The sequence below is a fragment of the Misgurnus anguillicaudatus genome, chromosome 17 (assembly GCF_027580225.2).
Source record: "Misgurnus anguillicaudatus chromosome 17, ASM2758022v2, whole genome shotgun sequence".
Taxonomy (NCBI): domain Eukaryota; kingdom Metazoa; phylum Chordata; class Actinopteri; order Cypriniformes; family Cobitidae; genus Misgurnus; species Misgurnus anguillicaudatus.
In genome coordinates this window covers 41,706,598-41,725,003 of record NC_073353.2, presented here as the reverse complement: position 1 = coordinate 41,725,003, position 18,406 = coordinate 41,706,598, and the positions used below count along the sequence as shown (strand labels likewise).

General features: G+C 39.1%; 1 protein-coding gene across 3 annotated transcripts in view; it reads left to right on the top strand.

Moving 5' to 3' along the window:
* Nucleotides 1-18,406, top strand: part of lrp2a (low density lipoprotein receptor-related protein 2a) — a 121,605-nt gene that overhangs the window by 1,114 nt on the left and 102,085 nt on the right. For all 3 annotated transcript variants that reach the window (XM_073854777.1, XM_073854779.1, XM_055214577.2), the window contains exons 2-7: nucleotides 10,436-10,549; nucleotides 12,626-12,748; nucleotides 12,990-13,106; nucleotides 13,954-14,064; nucleotides 16,311-16,424; nucleotides 16,862-16,978. In XM_073854777.1, coding sequence (XP_073710878.1) covers nucleotides 10,436-10,549; nucleotides 12,626-12,748; nucleotides 12,990-13,106; nucleotides 13,954-14,064; nucleotides 16,311-16,424; nucleotides 16,862-16,978 — 696 coding nt within the window. The remainder of the gene's footprint in view (nucleotides 1-10,435; nucleotides 10,550-12,625; nucleotides 12,749-12,989; nucleotides 13,107-13,953; nucleotides 14,065-16,310; nucleotides 16,425-16,861; nucleotides 16,979-18,406) is intronic.

The following is an 18,406-nucleotide window of genomic DNA, read 5'->3' as shown; positions in this document are numbered from 1 at the left end:
AAATTTATCACCAGACATGAGTTAAATTATTATAGGCTTGAATTAGGATAATTATATTTACATGTATGCATTTGGCAGATGCTTTTATGCAATATGTTTCTTTAGGAATTCATACTGCTATGTTTGCATCCGGCTTGTGTTTGTGGCTGTAGGCTTGATTGATCTCCTCAGAAATGTAAGCCAGGAATGGGTTCCTGTAATCCAGCTTTGTTCAGCATGTGTTTTGGAGGAAATAACCAAAAGGGTCTCAATGGAGGGGGACAGGTTACTTTCTCTAATCCTCTGAGCTTCACTTCCTGTTGGTTCGCCGAGCTTTAAACATGGTTTTTGTGCTGGGGTTAAAGGTCTTCGATGAAAGTACAGAAAAGTTTGGACTGTGATATTTATGTGAATAGATTACCCGTTACATTGTTTAATATGTTGCTCAACTTTATTTTAAACTTTGAGATATTTGGAAACAACCTGAGTTGGCACAATTTGACACTACTCGGGGTGTTTATTAACCATCTTGTTTCTATCCATTCTGTTTAAATTAATATTTACTGTCGTGTGTGCATTAATGATTGTTTGCAAACGTGATGATGGTGCTGTTCATAACTGGTTTTTTAGCAAATTGCTTTGTTGACCTAGAATCACTAGTCAGGTATTAGCCATCGTCCGCTTGTAATAATTAAAAGGACACTTACACTAAGTGTAAGTTCAGCAGGATCATCTAACAGTCCCGTGTCAGCCATATGAAGGCGATACCGTAAAGATCAGCGAGCAGTGATATCTTGTTCAGTACCCTCAATCAGATCTGGATCAGTGAGTAACCCTTGATCTTTAACATGATTTTCAACCATGACTGTTCTTAACCAAGAGAGGAATCGAGAATCAGAAAGGAATCTGTCCAATATCACACTAAGCCCTTATCTGAACCTGTCTGTCTGACTGTCAGCTATCTAAAGTGCATAACTTGGGTGAAGAAGCACTTTTACAGTGAACTGCTTTTCTTAAAAACAACAATTGGATGTTCATTTAGTTTTCCACATGGGAATAAATAGTTTTAATGGTGATGTTTAAACCTTGAATAAGTTGCAAAAAGTTAAAATATATTGTTGTTTATAATCATTACATTGTAAGTCTTTAATTATTTGGTTACATCATATGCTTTACGAGATTGCGCATTCACTTTTTTTGCTTTGATATAAGGCAGGGTTCCCACGGGTCCTTGAAATCCTTTAAAGTTTGTGAATCTGAGGGAAAAAATTCAAGGCCCTGGGAAGTATTTGAAAATATACATACATAGATCCAGGTCATTGAAAGTGCTGAAATCTATTTTATGCAAAAAGTTTTCTGGAAAAAAATATTTTTGTAGACTTGTATACTTTTTAAGCACACGAGCTAAACTCTTCGCTTTAAATGCTTATATCTTCTGTATGTGAATGTTGATTCATACCAAAATGCTTTTTTGCATAGTTGTATTTGACACAAAAACATCTCGGGTTGCGTATGTAACTGTTGTTCCCTGAGAAGGGAACAAGACGCTGCGTCTCCCTTGTCATACTTCTTGCGTCCCTGTAACGCCGTCTTCGGCAAATTTTGAGATAGCGATATATTCCTGGCTCCTGCGTCACCCTGTCTCGGTCGTTAAGCTTCACCATTGGTTGAATTTGATATACACATTCAGACGCACTTACCCCTGGAAGCGTCCCCAAGTGTCACCGCAGTGACGCAGCGCGAGTTCCCTTGAAAGTGAACTGTAACAATGTATCCTTCAAGGTAACACAATGTAACCTTGCTCTCACTTGAAATGTGTCCCCACATTTAGTCCTTGAATTTGAGGGTATTGGACCTGGAAAGTCCTTGAAAGGTTCTTAAATTTGAAGTTAACTAAGGTGTGGGAACTCTGATAAAGGTTGGAGTGTTTTTGTAAGCAAAGTTACTAAGTGGACAGTCACTGTGGTCTTAAACAAAAATGTTTCATACTTTAAAGATCTTAGGATCAGGCATATAGTTTGATCTAACCTTAGTTTGGCAGAATACATCCTGTTGATCTAACATTACAGGCATAGCCAATATTAGCCATAGTTGGATCTATCAAAAGGTACTGAAGATTTTTAATCCAAAAAATAATAATTCTGAAGACGTCTTATCGTGACGTTAAATGTGAAAAAATATGAATATTCCTGTGTTTCTGACATTCACATGCCGCTTAAAGCTCATGCATGCTTTTGGGCCTTTCCGGTCTAAGTCCTTGTGCAACAGAGTACAACTTCATATGTACTCACATTGTAAACAGCATAAACAGTGGATGTTTAAGTCACCACCGCTATATGCAGACTGAATGCTGGAAAGTCTTGTACTTTGCAGTTGTGTTTGCATTCAGTGACCCTTATAATAGTGTAGAAATAAGTAAATAACTGCCATGGATGTGATGCAATGGACCAACCAGTAAAAGAAGCTTTGCTACTATCACACTACGAAAGCTAGAACTTTGAAGTAATACCAATATTTGTTAATACTAATGATTTAAAATTGGCACAAATATTGGCCTGTCTATCACTAAATCAAGTTTTAACAGAAGTCAGAGATGCTGAGCTGAATGCTTTAATGGGCTTCCTGACTCTATGTTTACCTCCTTTCCAATCCTCGCCCATTCCAAGCTGCCTGAGCGTACCAGTGGTTCCTTTCTCTACATTCAGTTTGAGCCGTGTGAGCCAAAGTCAGTTGTAAAGCAATTGACTGCATTCTGCATCCTCCATTTCCATATGAAACAGGCCGCAGCACTCTGCTCCGCAGCATGGCCGGCCCTGTCGCTCAACTCCGCCAGCCATCTCTGCGCATGCATTCACTCGGGCCGCACCAAAACAAGGCGGTATTGATGAAAGAAGCGGCACCTCTCCCATGGCCCCCGCGGGACTGGAAAGAGATGTTTTGGGGGGGCAGTGGCTGGCAAGTGCCTTTAGTTTTTTTAAGGAAGGAGGGATGTCAGAAGGGAGGAGGATGGGTTTTTCTTTCTCGCAGGAAGCTGTACTGTATTCCCCCATTCTGCTATCTGTCTCCATTGGCCCTTTTGGCGTGCTGACACTTTCAGTTATGGGGCTGCAGCCCAGCCAGCCGGTCCATTGTGCCATTGTGATCTCACAGTGGGGTCTAAGCTTTCGGGAGGCTTCATTCTAATGAAAATTCCTCCACCTCCACTCTCTTTGTGGGTTGACGTTGGCGCGTTCTTGTTTTTCCCCTCAGATAGTTTCGGGATTCTTGCATGCTGAGGGTTTAAGTTGGCTAATTAGAAAAGACATGGCCAGAGAGGAGGCAGAGACAGGGAAAAAAGAGAGAGACCGCAAACAGGAGGAAGGAAAAACAAGCTGAGACTCAGACAACAGTAGGATGGCATTTGCATAATACAAGACACTCTCCTCACAATGGCCTGTGGGACAATCGCATGGCTGTCCTCTATAACTGTTGTCATTCGCACATCTTAGTTAAGACATCCAAATAAAACCCCACCGCAGGAAATTACAGGGACAGCCACGGCTAAATGCGGTTCATGCCGCTGAGTGCAGGAGCAAGATAGGCCTTAATAGGTAACTTGTCAAATTTATCCAGTGCTGATGTGTAAAAAAAACTATGATTTTACAGTATTTGGAGGGTTACAGTGGATACGTTTTGGCTTCTGCTAAAGTTTAATGTGTGTGATAAATCAGCAAATTCTGTCTTATGCTGCGTTTACACCAACCGTGTTTCAGGCGTCTAAATCGCGTCTACTGCGCCTAGTTTGCCGCTTGAACAGTTTAAATGCATTTGCGCGTCTAGAGCGAAGTAGACGCATGGAAAAATCAAGCATTTGACGCGCGTCAGAGGCAAAATCTGCTTCTTGTGGGAGGGGGAAGTGCTTTTCGGTTGTCTGTTTGCAAGATGACTGATATTGATTGTGCATTTATCGAGAGAGTTACCGGTTTGTATTTGGTATCCTTACTATAGGGGGAAAATAAACGGCGCGGGTCGATAAACATCACGTGACTCAAAAGTGAAATGTGTATTATAACTTACCAGGTTTCCCAATGTCCTCACTGACACTCTTCCAAGCCAGGTCCTTTTTATTCCTGTCTCTATAGAAAAAGAACTTGTGTCGTATAGCTTCGGGTGACTGCTTACGGACAATATCAAGCAGTCCTTCAGGTTGAATGAGTGACTCCGGCTGGGGCTGCCGCCATAGCAGCAAGCAGGCTCCTGATTGGTTAACGCGGGGCAAAATCCTCCAAAGTTCACATTTTTCAACTCGGGCGTCAGCCGGCAATTCGCGTCAAATGCAAAATGCACAAACAGCAACATTCACACGTACCGTGCCAGGCGCTCAATTTGCGGGCGAACTAGACGCGCGAATGAGGCGGAATCTCGTCTTCCGTGCCAAACGCCTCATCCGCGCCGCGAGACCTCCAGACGCGCGTCCACGCATTGACTTAACATTGAAATCACTCGCGTTTCACGCCTCTACTGCGGCTGGTGTAAACGCAGCATTATGATCCCGCTGCCTAGGGCTGGGAATACCGCAATTGCGCATATCGCAATATGCATACAGCGATGATTTGCAAAAATGTGAATACTTCAAAAAAGTTTTAGGTTAAGACCAAGAGAGTGATGTTTTCTCTTTCCAGGAATTATGTAAAAATGCAATTTTTTTTATAATTTGCTAGCCTGGGTTTCCCCATGCTGCCTTACACGCAAATTTATTCACACTGCAAGTCTAGCATGGAAACCATGGACCAATTTTTTCTCTAAAATAGGGAACCAATCACAGAATGGGGAGGAGGCAGCAAGACGATGACAACGTCAGCTATGTGCACACATACGTACCCGATAAAAGTTGTTGACGCTTGAATAGATGTCGCTCTACATACGTCATCTGATATAATTGAAACGAATGGCTGTGAGCTACGTACAGACGCATTTGATAGACATTCATAGAGTCGAATAAACGGTTCTGGGCATTCGTAAACCACGCCTCAAATACAAGAAAATTAGCATTCTCTATGAGACTGGTCTGGTGTTAGCCAGGCTAATAATTTGCTGTTTAATTTAATTTTACAGCCTTAAAGTATTATCGTATTGCATATCGCATAGCGCTGCATTTAGCAAGTTACAGCCATACTGCTGTAGTTTAATCCTTGTTGGTATACAACAATAAAGCATAAAAAAAGTTGTCGCCTTTGTTGAACTTAAGTGCTTTAAGATATTTTAAAAAGTGTCTAATTCACATTCTTATCATTTGGAAATGCATTGCTGGATAGATTGTTGATGTTTAATATTCTATTACGGCAAGCGGGTGGCGCTAAGAGCGTCTAACCTCCCTGATCCCGTATATGCCAGTTGTCTACCTGTGCGTTACAGATGCTGGTGAAACCTCCGGGATCATGTCCTAACAACAAAGAGTGCCTTTGAATGGGCAGAGTAGCAATTTTATCATTAGTAAACTGAGCAGGAAAAAGGCTTGCTTTCCAATTGGCTGCTGAAGGAGTTAAAAAGGAAGCCCATTTGGCTGGCACGCTTTAAAAGCGTTGGTGTTTGGTCTGGGCGTCTTGCTATGAGAAGGCCCTCACTGAGCTTTTAGCGCCGTGGATCGAGCGCAGACCCCTGTGGCCTTTTGGCAGAGAACAAAATCCATTATTAAAGAGAACATCATGGGGAACGAGGCTGATAAACTTTAGACTCATACATAATAAATGCTCTGCTAATATAGCGTTTGTTTCGCTGTGGCACTCGACCAACAGCCTGCTTGATGCTCTGTGTTTGGTACCATAAGTATTCGATTTCAGAATGATGTTTCCATTTGTGCAGTTTGATTAGGATGTTGTTCACATTTTAAAGCAATTTTTCCCTGGCAGATGATAAAAGGTAAAAAGATTTATAATCTCCCAAGAAACTACGTAGCAAAACTCTAGCAACCACCCACGTAACGCTACCAATGTGATGACAACTTTAACATATATCAGGCAAAAATCAGTCACATTTTGGTCTAAATTAACATTAAGACATTTAAAATTGCTCAGTACTATAAGATTTTGCAAACTGGCTGCATACAGAAGCACAGATAGCCAGCAAGCTTTATTTTACAGCATGTTAAATTTTACTGAAAGCTTCATTCTGTCATGTCTCTAAGAGGGAGTTGTTCCTCTATCCATTTAGAGATTACTTTATTACACTGTAGACTTTAAATACTGTCAGTCGGATGTCTAAACATATTACCTCAGATTTTTCAGCAGGGTTACTGGTCGGCTAAATGTCAGAGATTACCTCATAGTTTAGTCCTGTTGGCAAGTACAATACTCTGTTTGATCAAGTCACCTGAGTTACTACAAGACAGCAGAATGATAACTTTCTTAGTTCATATAGTTCATACAAACAATGAGTTTATCTGTCATTGAGAAAAATTAATATTATATTAATTTTCAAAAGACTAAAGTTCAAAATGTTTTATTAATGTCAAATGTCTGTCTTACAGCTATAAATAGGAAACATACAACAGTCCTTCAAGTCACACCACACAGCAAAATCTTCAGTGTTAAATCTACACTGCTGGTGTTTATATGGGTACCACCAGACCTGGTGGTACCCATATATACACCAGGAGTGTTAATATAACACTGGTGATTTTGCTGTGCAGGATTTGTCTCTTACTGTAGGTTCAAACCAGACGCGAGTTCAATGATTTGCGTGAGTAGATTACATACAAAGTCAATGCAAAGACGCGATCAGAAGCGTCCTCACCTGGGGTGCCGTGTTTGTAGCGAAAACACACGCTATTTGCCTCAAACTCGCCTTCAAAAATTAGCATGACACGAAGTTCAATCTTGCGAGTAATCTAGATCGAGCAACGCGATGCCCCGCCTTTGGTGTGTACGTAGCATTAGGCCTGTGTCCATCAAAGTGTTTAAATGCGGCTGAAAACGCACGACTCTGGGCCCTTGCCAGCGTTTCTTAACGCATTCCCCGCCAGCCTTTATTTAAACAGTTGCCCACCAGCATTTTTTGTGATTTTCACAAAAGTTTTACAAAATGCCTTCCAGGAAGATTTTCTTCTATAAATATATAAACATACAATACATTAAATAGAAAGAACATACCCTCTCCTTCAAACAAACAAATAAACAAACCTCCTATCTTCATTTGTTCTCTTTTCATAAACTCTATTCAAAAATACCAAATTTTGAGCAAAAAGCTGAAATAATTGCATTTTTGTAAAGGAATTTTGTTAAAGATCAGATTCAGAGCGATCCTCAAAACATACACGTTTACAATGTTGTAGAATTAGTTGGTGCTTCAGTTTTTTATTAATTGGGTAAGCGCCACCTAGTGAAATTATATATTCCCTTAAAAACTAGTCAGGAAAGCGTCATTGGCAGGGAAAGGTTTTCTCTTAAACGACGAAGTAACTCGTCAATTGCGGGAAAAGAGTTAAGCTGAAGGAGTAGTTGATGTGACTTCTGTTTTGTTTTTTGGTCGTTGTACGATGTGCTGGTTGGTTGATGTGGTATTTGTCCTGTCCCTTCTCCTCTGTGATTGGACGGATGAGTAAAAAGTGACATTGACCAGCTGAGTGTTCGTCAACTATCAGCTCATTTTCAACTCTCGACGCTTGGACAAAAACTCGGAGCGCAAGCACCAAACATGGACAAAAACAGCCAGCTGCTGGCGTTTTTTTTAAAGCGTGGCACTTTATTTGGAAACAATTAAAAACATAAGCAGGCTGCAAGAAAAACGCTTCGGTGGACACATGGCTTTATTCTCGTGAGAAAATGTTTTTGACTTAAACAACAGTCGTAGATGTTTTGGTGGTATTTTTGACACTTTAGCAGATGTATTAATGTTTATGAATTTTATTAAAGTGTTTTTTTTAGTGCTGGGCAAAGATTAATCGCGATTAATCGCATACAAAATAAAAGTGATTATTGGTATAATATATGAGTGTGTGCCGTGTCTAATTATTATGTATAAATATATACACACACATTCATGTATGTATTTAAGAAACATTTACATGTTTATATATATTTATTTATATTTTTATATAATCTATATTAAATATAAATGTAAAAAAAATCATATATAAATAAAAAAATGAAATGAATATATGTGTTTGGTTAAATATACATAATGATTAGACACGTTACATACACGTATATTGTGCAAAAAGGCACTTTTGTTTTGTATGCGATTGATCGCGATTAATCTTTGCCCAGCACAATTTTTACTTTTTTATCTTTTGCTCCCTTTGGACTTTTTTAACATAAGCGATACACCCCAGGGCTGCTGGGAAAATTAAATTTGTACATTTACATTATATAATTTGTTAAAATATAGATATATAAACTTATCCATTAACCTGATTTTATAAATAAATAAATACTTTAAAAAATGTAATAAATTAGAGCGTTTAAAAATATAGCATTTCATTTCTCCGTTTTTTTGGGGGGGGGGGGGGCGCAAATTGCAAGCATTTAACCCGAGATGTATTTGAGTGTATTTGTGTGTCTCCATGTGTTTAGGTAACTGTTGATAAGATATACTTACTCACTCACCCGCCCACCAACCCCAGCTCTTCACCAGCTCATTCCACCTTGCATCTCCCTTTGCTTTTGGAATTTGGGTGTAAGGGCTACGGTACCACCCGGTACCGATATTTATCCTAATTACATTTCTGACAAGGAACAGCATGCACCATTTATCAGTGTCAGAGAGGAGACAATCAGAATCCCCCGTCCGCTCTTCTGATGGAGGGCTCCGCTGCTGAGCTGGGCTGATTGTGTTGATAAGTCCTGTCGGGGAAGGTAGAGGGATGGTACCTTATCTGGTGACATGTCAATCACAGAGGCAGATCAAAAGAAAGATTTGAGTTAGGGCTAAGAGATGCTTGCACATTGTGTTCTTATACGTTTGAATCCGCCGCCTGTCAATTCGGTAAATGTTTTATCAGTGATTTGTCACAACTGCATTTCATCCAGATGAAATAGATTGCATTTACAAATTGTCATTTATCTATTGAAAATATGGATGAGTTTGGTTTCATATATTTTTGTGCAAAAGTCGCATTCAGTATTTTGTTTTCCAGTAACAGATGAATGCCCTTAAAACCAGATACATTTACTCAAGCAGCAAAATGTTTAAAAATATAAAGGCAGTTTATCTGGTTTTAAGGTGCAGACAGAATTTGCATGCTTTTCCCTTTGTTTTCTATGCTGGGTTTGTTTTCAGCAAAATTCTGTGTAAAGAATAGTGAAATATGTTAAACAGATCTATACTTTTATTAAGAGCATATTTATAAACATGCAATGGGCATGAATTTGTAAAATGTAAAAAAAAATATACATTCCAGTTTTGTGGAAACGATTTCCAATCGTGCATGCACAAATCTTAGAAGCTATTACCAGATTAGGAATGAATGAGACTGGAGATTTATATCTTTAATCTGATTTAACGTTTTAAATAAAGTGATATATTGAAATCATGAAATTGTATAAGTCTCCAAGTCTTTCTTATATTTAGACTAACTTTCCAGGCAAAGGTATTCCCGAGGGACATTGTGACAAAACTAACAAGATACTTTTTGTATCCAATAAGGACAGGCCTAAATTAATACTTGGGGAATGTTCATTCCCATGAATCTGCAACACTGTTCATGTAGCGTAATACTATATTGTGAGATTGTAAATAGCGTCAGGTCTTTAAATCGTTCACATGCCGAAGGACATTGTTTGTGATGACAGAAATCTTGTGAACTTTATCTTGTATAGTAACTTGTGAGATGCTTACATTATATCTTAATACATACATGACATTATCTGGACTTCACAAACTCATCTCGTTGCAGTTTTATGATCTGTGGGAGTGGACTGGCTATGTGCAAAAACCTTGGTTATAATCTTGTAGTCAACATTGAGTAACTTTATAGACCTAAATTATGAACATGTGATTTTCTCATTTTTTCAAAGCAAGTCACTTAGAGTTGGCAAACATCATAAATCATTTATCATAATAGGATTCCTAAAGGGATAGTTCACCCAAAAATGAAACTTCTGTCTTCATTTGTCTGTCATCTTCTTCTCTCATGTTGTTACAAACCTGTATAAATGTATTTGTTCTGATAAACACAAAGGAAGATATTTTGAGGAATGTTTGTATCCAAACCTATCATGAGCCCCATTCACTTGCATAGTAGGAAAATATAATATTATGGAAGTGAATGGGGCTCATGAATGGTTTGGTTACAAACATTCCTCAAAATATCTTCCTTTGTGTTCACCAGAACAAAAAAGTATGCATGAATGCAAATGCAGGGTGAATTTATAGGAAATTGGTTACATCTGCGACAAAAGTTGATTACACAATTTAGTAGCCGTTATGCAAATTTGGACAATTGCACCATGAAGAATCAATGTTGTGTCTTTCTGTGTAGGTTCAAGTTGTGAGTTCGGCTCTTTTCGCTGTGGGACGGGCCATTGCATTCCAGCAGGTCAGAGATGTGATGGCACATCAGACTGCTCCGACAACTCTGATGAAATCGGCTGCCGTAAGTATCTCTTGTTCGTAGGATACGTAATGCTCTCTGACACAAAATAAGCAGTTGTGTGATTGTGATCTCAAAAAGTGATAATGAGAGGTCATTACAGTGATTTAACACAGGGGTGTGCTCCTAAAGTTTCTTAATAACTGTGTTAAAATCAACAACCAAAATTGCTGTTATTGTTTTTACAAAATGTGAGCAACAGTAATTTGTGCAATGCATTCTTGATTTGTTTTATACTGCACATTTTGCACTGAACATATCCTAATATTATATGCATACAGAAAAATCCAACCTGATCTCACAAATTTCCGTGAATTAATCACGCATTATTTTGCTCAGTTTTGCATGGCTTTGTCACGTATTTCCACCATTTTACGTGCCCGTCTTTTCTATGTCAGGTTCACGTATTGGTTACTCAAATTGTCGCTTTGGTTTGGGGTTAGATTTGCTGTTTGCGTTAGGATGTCACTTTTAGTATTGGTTTACACTGTTTTTCGTATGCTTTTTAAACCATTATCGCCTGATTTAGGGTTAGAGTTGGGTTCTTACCCCAAACCGAAGCGACAATTGTAAGAAAATAGTAGAAACAGTTGAGTAACCAATACGTCCTGACACGGAAAAGAAAGTCGTAAAATGGTGGAAATACGTGATAATGCCACACAAAACTGAGCAAAATAATGAGTGACTATTTCACGTATTTTGTGGGATCAGGCTGGAAAAGTTGCAAACTATGCACCTTTTACACAACATATACTGCAGAAATACTCAAAGTAGTTTGATAGCAAGCTATTCCGGACATGGCCAGTTACCAAAATTTCTCCCAATTCATAGGCTTGTTTGTTCTAAATGAACCTTCAATAGCCATGTTTTCATACACCAATTTTTAATGCACATTTTGGGGTAAAAAGTGCTGGATGGAAAATCACTTTTGCATTTCTATCGGAACTAGAAAGCGATGTGACAGCAACTGCACTAACCAGTTGCAATACATATCCTTGTGCCAAATGGCAACTCTTACACTGCACTTTACTTCCCTGCTGAAAAAAACAGCATCAAACCAGCATGGGAATTATGCTGGTCTATGCTGGTTTAGCTGGTGGTCACCAGCATACCAGCACCAAAACACAACATATGCTGGTATGACCAGCATGGGATGCTGGTGCTAATGCTGGTTTAGCTGGTGCTAATGCTGGTGCTGATGCTGGTTTGATGCTGGTTTAGCTGGTGCTTATGCTGGTGCTGATGCAGGTTTGATGCTGGTTTAGCTGGTGTTCCCTAGCAAACCAGCACCAAAACACAACATATGCTGGTCTTGCTGGTATGCTGTTTTTTTCAGCAGGGTTTGAGGAACTTTAAAGGGACACTCCACTTTTTTGAAAATGTTCTCATTTTCCAGCTCCCCTAGAGTTAAACATTTGATTTTTAGCTTTTTGGAATCCATTCAGCCGATCTCCGGTTGTGACGGTGCCACTTTTAGCATAGCATAGCATAATCCATTGAATCTGATTAGACTATTAGCATCATGCTCAAAAATAACCAAAGAGTTTCAATATTTTTCCTATTTAAACTTGACTCTTCTATAGTTACAATGTGTCCTAAGACCGACAGAAAATTAAAAGTTGTGATTTTCTAGGCAGATTATGGCGTAATAATCAAGGATTTTGCCGCCGTAACATGGCTGCAGCAGGCGTAGTGATATTACACACTGCCTAAAAATAGTCCCCTGCCATTGAAAGTTACTAAGGGGACTATTTTCGGCTGCTGCATAATATCATTGCGCCTCCTGTTGCCATGTTACAGCAGCAAAGTCCTTGATTATTACACCAGAATGAGAGTATAGTCCCGGCCATATCGGCCCAGGAAATCGCAACTTTTAATTTTCTGTTGGTCTTAGTACACAATGTAACTACAGAAGAGTCAAGTTTAAAATAGGAAAAATATCGGAAAAAATATAGCGAAAAAATCAAATGTTTAAATTTAGGGAAGTTGGAAAATGAGCATATTTTCAAAAAAAGATCTTTGAAAGTAAACGTAGTGCAGGTGAGCATCTAATTTAGCAACCTTATAACACTTTTGCAGCCCAGCCCACCTGCGAGAGCGGACAGTTTCAGTGTCTGAGTGACGGCGAGTGCATTCCTCATAATTGGGTCTGCGATGATGAGGAGGATTGCGAGGACGGATCCGATGAAAGGCAACACTGCCGTGAGTATCTGCGTCCGTTGTTCCTTTATCATTTCAATTATGACTGTCCATCAGAGCTCCAAGAGCGCCACTATCTTTCAGTCATGTACAGGGATGTAATTTCCTTCACGTCTGAGAAACACAATATCTCAGATCTGTGGCCTGCAGTCTTAAACAAAAAGGTGAAGCGTGTGCGCGTTGTAGAGATGAGGACCACCCGCTGTACTCTTATGAGAAATGTCTCTTTGATCTTCTCTGGCAGCTGGCAGGACGTGCTCCGGTTCTCAGTTCACCTGTACGAACGGTGCCTGCATCCCAGGAGCATACAGGTGTGACCGTGTACCCGACTGCCTTGATGGAGGAGATGAGAGGAACTGCCGTAAGTGTACTTCAGGAATGTGTGTAATGGGATTGGGGTCAGGTGATATTAAAGGAGCTAAAAGTGAAACGTCAACTTTTTTTTACTTAACGGTATAACCATGAAGGTAGTTTAATGCCACACTGTTTAGGAAATTGTTCAAATACAAAATGGACAATAAGTGCAATAAAATCAATGGGGGATATTTATTGATATAAAGTTTATTCGATATATATGTAGGACTGGACAATATGGTAACTACCATATCAACTAGCCCTACATTGCGATATTTTTTATCTTAATGTATATCATAATATGACTTCACAAGCTCTGTTTTAAAGGATTAACATGTGCCTTGCATTTCTTGTATAGCTCACATATTTCTTTATGCTATTAAAAACCATTTTTGTACTGTGTAACACTGGCAAATGCGTCTGAAATAGTTTTTCTTTTGAAAGAAATGCTCTTCATATTCTGCGATTTGTGCATGCATTGCTATAGTCGATGCTGAAACGATAAGAGTGGTCTTTTTCCCCCTCAAAGGATCCTGTGGCATTTTTAATCAGTTTGTAAGATTAAGCGTCTCGCTGATGGACAGAAATGGCCACAATACACCTCTTGTTTGTCAAAATTGATTGCAGATTCTTTTGTGGATTAGTCCACGTGTCATTATTGAGCTGATATCCCACACTGCCTTGCTGTCACAGTTGAGCTTATAGCGGCCGTAGAGCCGTAAAAGATTGTGCTTGTTTTTCATGTCTCATCCGGCACGTAAAATCCTCTCTGTTAATGCCGTACTGCTGTGAAAGCCATATCGCATTGCACAGTGATTATATTTAATTGAAATAGCGAGGTCTGTTTCTCTCAGTTTATCCAGAGTGCTCGGAGCTGAGGTGTGCTAACGGCGCGTGTTATAACAGAAGCCAGCACTGTGACCAGGTGCTCAACTGCCGAGACGGATCAGACGAGGCCAACTGCAGTGAGTGTCTTTACCTGGCATTAACAATCATCCGCTGGCGGCCCACAGAACTGTTTGTGCAGGATCTGGGGGTTGTGATTTAGACTTGTGTGTTTATTTTATTCAATATTTACTGGTACATATACTCTTAAAAATAAAGTCGCTACACGATGCCATAGAAGAAACATTTTTGGCTGTTACCTGTAAAGAACCTTTAACATCTGAAGAACCTTTCTGTTTCACAAAATGTCTATAAAAAGTTTTTAAAAAGTCCTTTAACATTTACTACATCAAAGATCTTTATGTCATTCTTTGTTTAGTCCAAAAGAAATTCAGTTTTTTTAGGAAAACATTCCAGTATTTTTCTCCATATAGTGGACTATAGTGGACGTCAACCGTTTGCAGTTTTAAAGCAGCCATAACACATGTTGTTTCTGCCTATCTGGTGTTAATTTGGAGTACCTATAGAGAAGTATTACATCCTTCAAATCTCCAAAGAGTGCATATTATATGAACGACACGAACATGTAATCATAAGTTATCCGGTCAGTGTTATAAAAAGTGTTGACTCGGACTCGCTCCTCCCGCAGCTGGTAACTCCTCATTTCGTTTTTTTTCGTACGTTATCGTAAAAATTCGGTAAAGCTAATCTGTTTTTTAGATTATTCAGATTTATTTTATCAGATTTATAAAAGACAGATTAGCTATACCGATTCTTTACGATAACGTACGAAAAATTCAGAAGGAGTTACTAGCTGCGGGAGGAGCGAGTCACGAGTCAACTCTTTATACAACACTGACTGGATCACTTATGATTACATGTTCGTGTCATTTATATAATTTGCACTTACGCGCCTATTTCCAACATAACACAGAAGTATTATATACTGCATGCAACTCATGACCCAGATGAGACTTTTCACTGAAATCCAGCGTTTAACAAACACACACGCAAAACTCCACTGCTACTCCGATTAATAAACTATATCCATTGTTTCCATAATGCTGGCTTCCTTCTCTTTACATCCAAAAACACACTTCTTCTTTCAAGCCTTTGTTGAGTCTTGATATAAAACAAAACTGTTGCGTGAAGTGATGCCTGTAACTCAGCGTCTTCTCCCGCTGATTGACGGGTGGGCGTAGTTTTCCAGGGTAAGTGCCCATATAAAGAAGTGATACGTATAGCTTATCCCTGAAACGTCAGCTGGACCCGTAATCTAAGAAAACTGTCAGAAACTTGTACCAACCCTGGCGAAGTGCATTCGGCACAGAAATACTCTGTAACACGTCCAATCTCTTTTGACACTTTGCATTTGTTTAGCATGAGGAAACCAACTCTTAAACAGTGTAATAATGCAGTTTCAAAGGGCTCTAAACGATCCCATCTGAGACATAAGGGTCCTATCTAGCAAAACGATTGGATTTTCGCCCCAAAAAGTTAAAAATATATACTTTAAACCAACTTTTCATCTTGCACTAGCCGTGTGATGCGACACGCGACCTAAAGTATTATGTAATCATGGCTATTTTAAACAATAAACTGACAGATAGACATAAATTAGTATCATTCCACATACAACTATTTCAGAACGGTCGTCTTTCTCCACACTTGTTAACACTAGAGCGATAGTTTTGCATACGCCATGCGTGACCTTTCAACGTGATTACACAATACACAAGATGAAAAATTGTAGTTTAAAAGTACATATTTTAAATTTTTTGGCGAAAATGTCTTAAGACACTTATGCCTCGGTTTGGATCGTTTAGAGTCCTTTGAAACTGCATTGAAACTGCAGTCTGTTGAGGTCCACTAAAGTCCACTATATGGAAAAATTCTGGAACGTTTCCCTCAAAAAACTTCATTTCTTTTCGACTGAACAAAGAAAGACATCAACATTTTGGATGACATGGGGGTGAGTACATTATCAGGATTTTTTTATGATTATTAAGTGGAGTAATCCTTTAAACTGAATGTTTTTTTGGAGAACAAAAAGGGGCTTGTATGGCATCGCTGCATGTAAAAACCTTTTGTGGCAACTTTTTTTTTATAAAGGGTACTGTATAATCTCAAAATAGCCAAATATTACCCTATCACTTAGACTTACTAATATATTACTGTTTCCATCAATTCCATGATTTTACCTCTGCCTGTAATGCCTGTGGGTCTCAAGATTGTGGGTGGCCCACTTGGTGAAAACGGTTCACTTGTAAAATGCCCTTTATGCAGTATCACTAACAGAAAGAGTTTTTTATTTGGTTGTATTCAGCCCAGCGATGCAGCAGCAATCAATTTCGCTGTAATAATGGAGAGTGCATCCCTCGAGGATACGTCTGTGACCATGATGATGATTGTGGGGACAGAAGTGACGAACAAAACTGCAGTAAGTTTCATCTTATCTTTCCTCAATGTCAATTCAAAATGCTGCATGAAATAAGACAGGCCAAATTAACATGTATATGTAAAACAAAGCAGTATGATAACAGGGACATTTGAAATTAGGACATTTAAGTAGTTTATTTTACAAAAATACTACTGATGTGCATCTTGAGACAAAACAATGGCACTGATATATTTTAAGATATGTCAATGAAAGCTATTTTCAGTCAAGACAGCTCAAACAAGCCTTTTAGTCTTGGTCTAGACCTAAGCCCTGCCCCAGTGCTTAACAAATGGTTAAATTTTTCTCTTTAAAAAGTGAAACAGATGTTTCATCTAATTTAAATTTTTTCAGAGCCTGTACAGTCTATTGTATAATGATACGTTAGAGATGAGTGTAAATGTTAAATCTCATCCTCACGCTTTGATATGTATCTGCAGCCTACCCAACCTGCAGAGGAACATACTTCACCTGTCCCAGTGGACGCTGTATTCATCAGGTCTGGCTCTGTGATGGAGAAGATGACTGCGAGGACAACACAGATGAGAAAGGCTGTGGTAGGTGCTGCTTAAAATGACCCTCCGCACAGGGGTGCGGGAAGTAGGCGTACTGCAATTCCCTAATTTAATTGTATTGTAATTATTCATAGTGTCTTTTTACACTAAATGCAAACGGCGTCCCTTCTTTACAAATAGAGACCGGGGGGGGGGGGGGGATTCAATCCAACCGTCTCCATTGACTTTGTATTGCGAGATGCCGCCTCCTTGTCATTTCTGGCTTATAACAAAAAACTGAATAATGTCTAAAAGCTGCTGTGTGGTGTACAGCTAACAAGCCAAAGAACCCAGAAATAAGTTTTTATAAGCTGTCGAGCCGTAAAACCCAGCCTTTAAGGAGAATAAAGTGGATCGCCGACTACGTTTCCCCCTATTGGACGCTGTTCTACTAATAGAAGTACTATGAAAAGTTGCCTGTATCCATTTTTGTGTCTTTAAACGCTCGTTTTTTGGGGTCGACAGCTTATAAAAACTTATTTACAGATTAAACTTAAAAACAGAATAATACCTAAAAGCTGCTGTGTGACAAGGTGTATGTACATCTAACATGCCAAAAAAATAAATAAATAATTTTTAATAAGCTGTCGACTTCAAAAAACGAGCGTTTAGACACAGAAATGGAAACAGGCAACTTTTCATAGTACTCCTATTAGTAAAACTGCGTCCAATAGGGGGAAACGTAATCGGCGATCCACTTTATTCTCCTTAAAGACTGGGTTTTACGGCTCGACAGCTTATAAAAACTTATTTCTGTGTTCTTTGGCTTGTTAGCTGTACATATTGTCACACAGCAGCTTTTAGGCATTATTCAGTTTTTTGTTATAAGCCAGAAATGACAAGGAGGCGGCCTTTTGCAATACAAAGTCAATGGAGACTGTTGGATTGCTTTCCCCCCCGGGGGCGTGGTTTTCAGGTTGTGACGCACTGCGCTCTGTCTCTATGGTATTTAGACTAGCTCCGCCCACCACAGGTTTTTACACTAAAGATTATAAACAACACACAAAATTTTACATCTTTAGTGGCGCCAGCAGTAGTAAGGTTCGTAGGTCTGGCTTTTAACCTTTTAAGCGTCACCCCACCCTATTGAGTTAAATCTACACTCTTGGCGCTTTCAAACAATATACAGTTTGTCATGATTAGATAAGAATTCACATGCAAACATTGAAGTAAATGTAGGCGTCCTGCTGGTGGGACAGTAACATTTAGCAGAAAATAAATGTTTTGAGGCACACTCTCTTCATAAATGAATCAATTACTCTCCCTACATAATTTATTTTATAAAACACTGTTGAAATGTCTATTCTGGAGGCTTAGACCTTTCCAACGATATATAGTTGGGAGGGCTTTTATTCTCCAATTATACCACGTGGCTGTTGAATGCTTTATTCTGATTGGCTCAGAAATGTACCATGGGTGTTGAGTATTTTT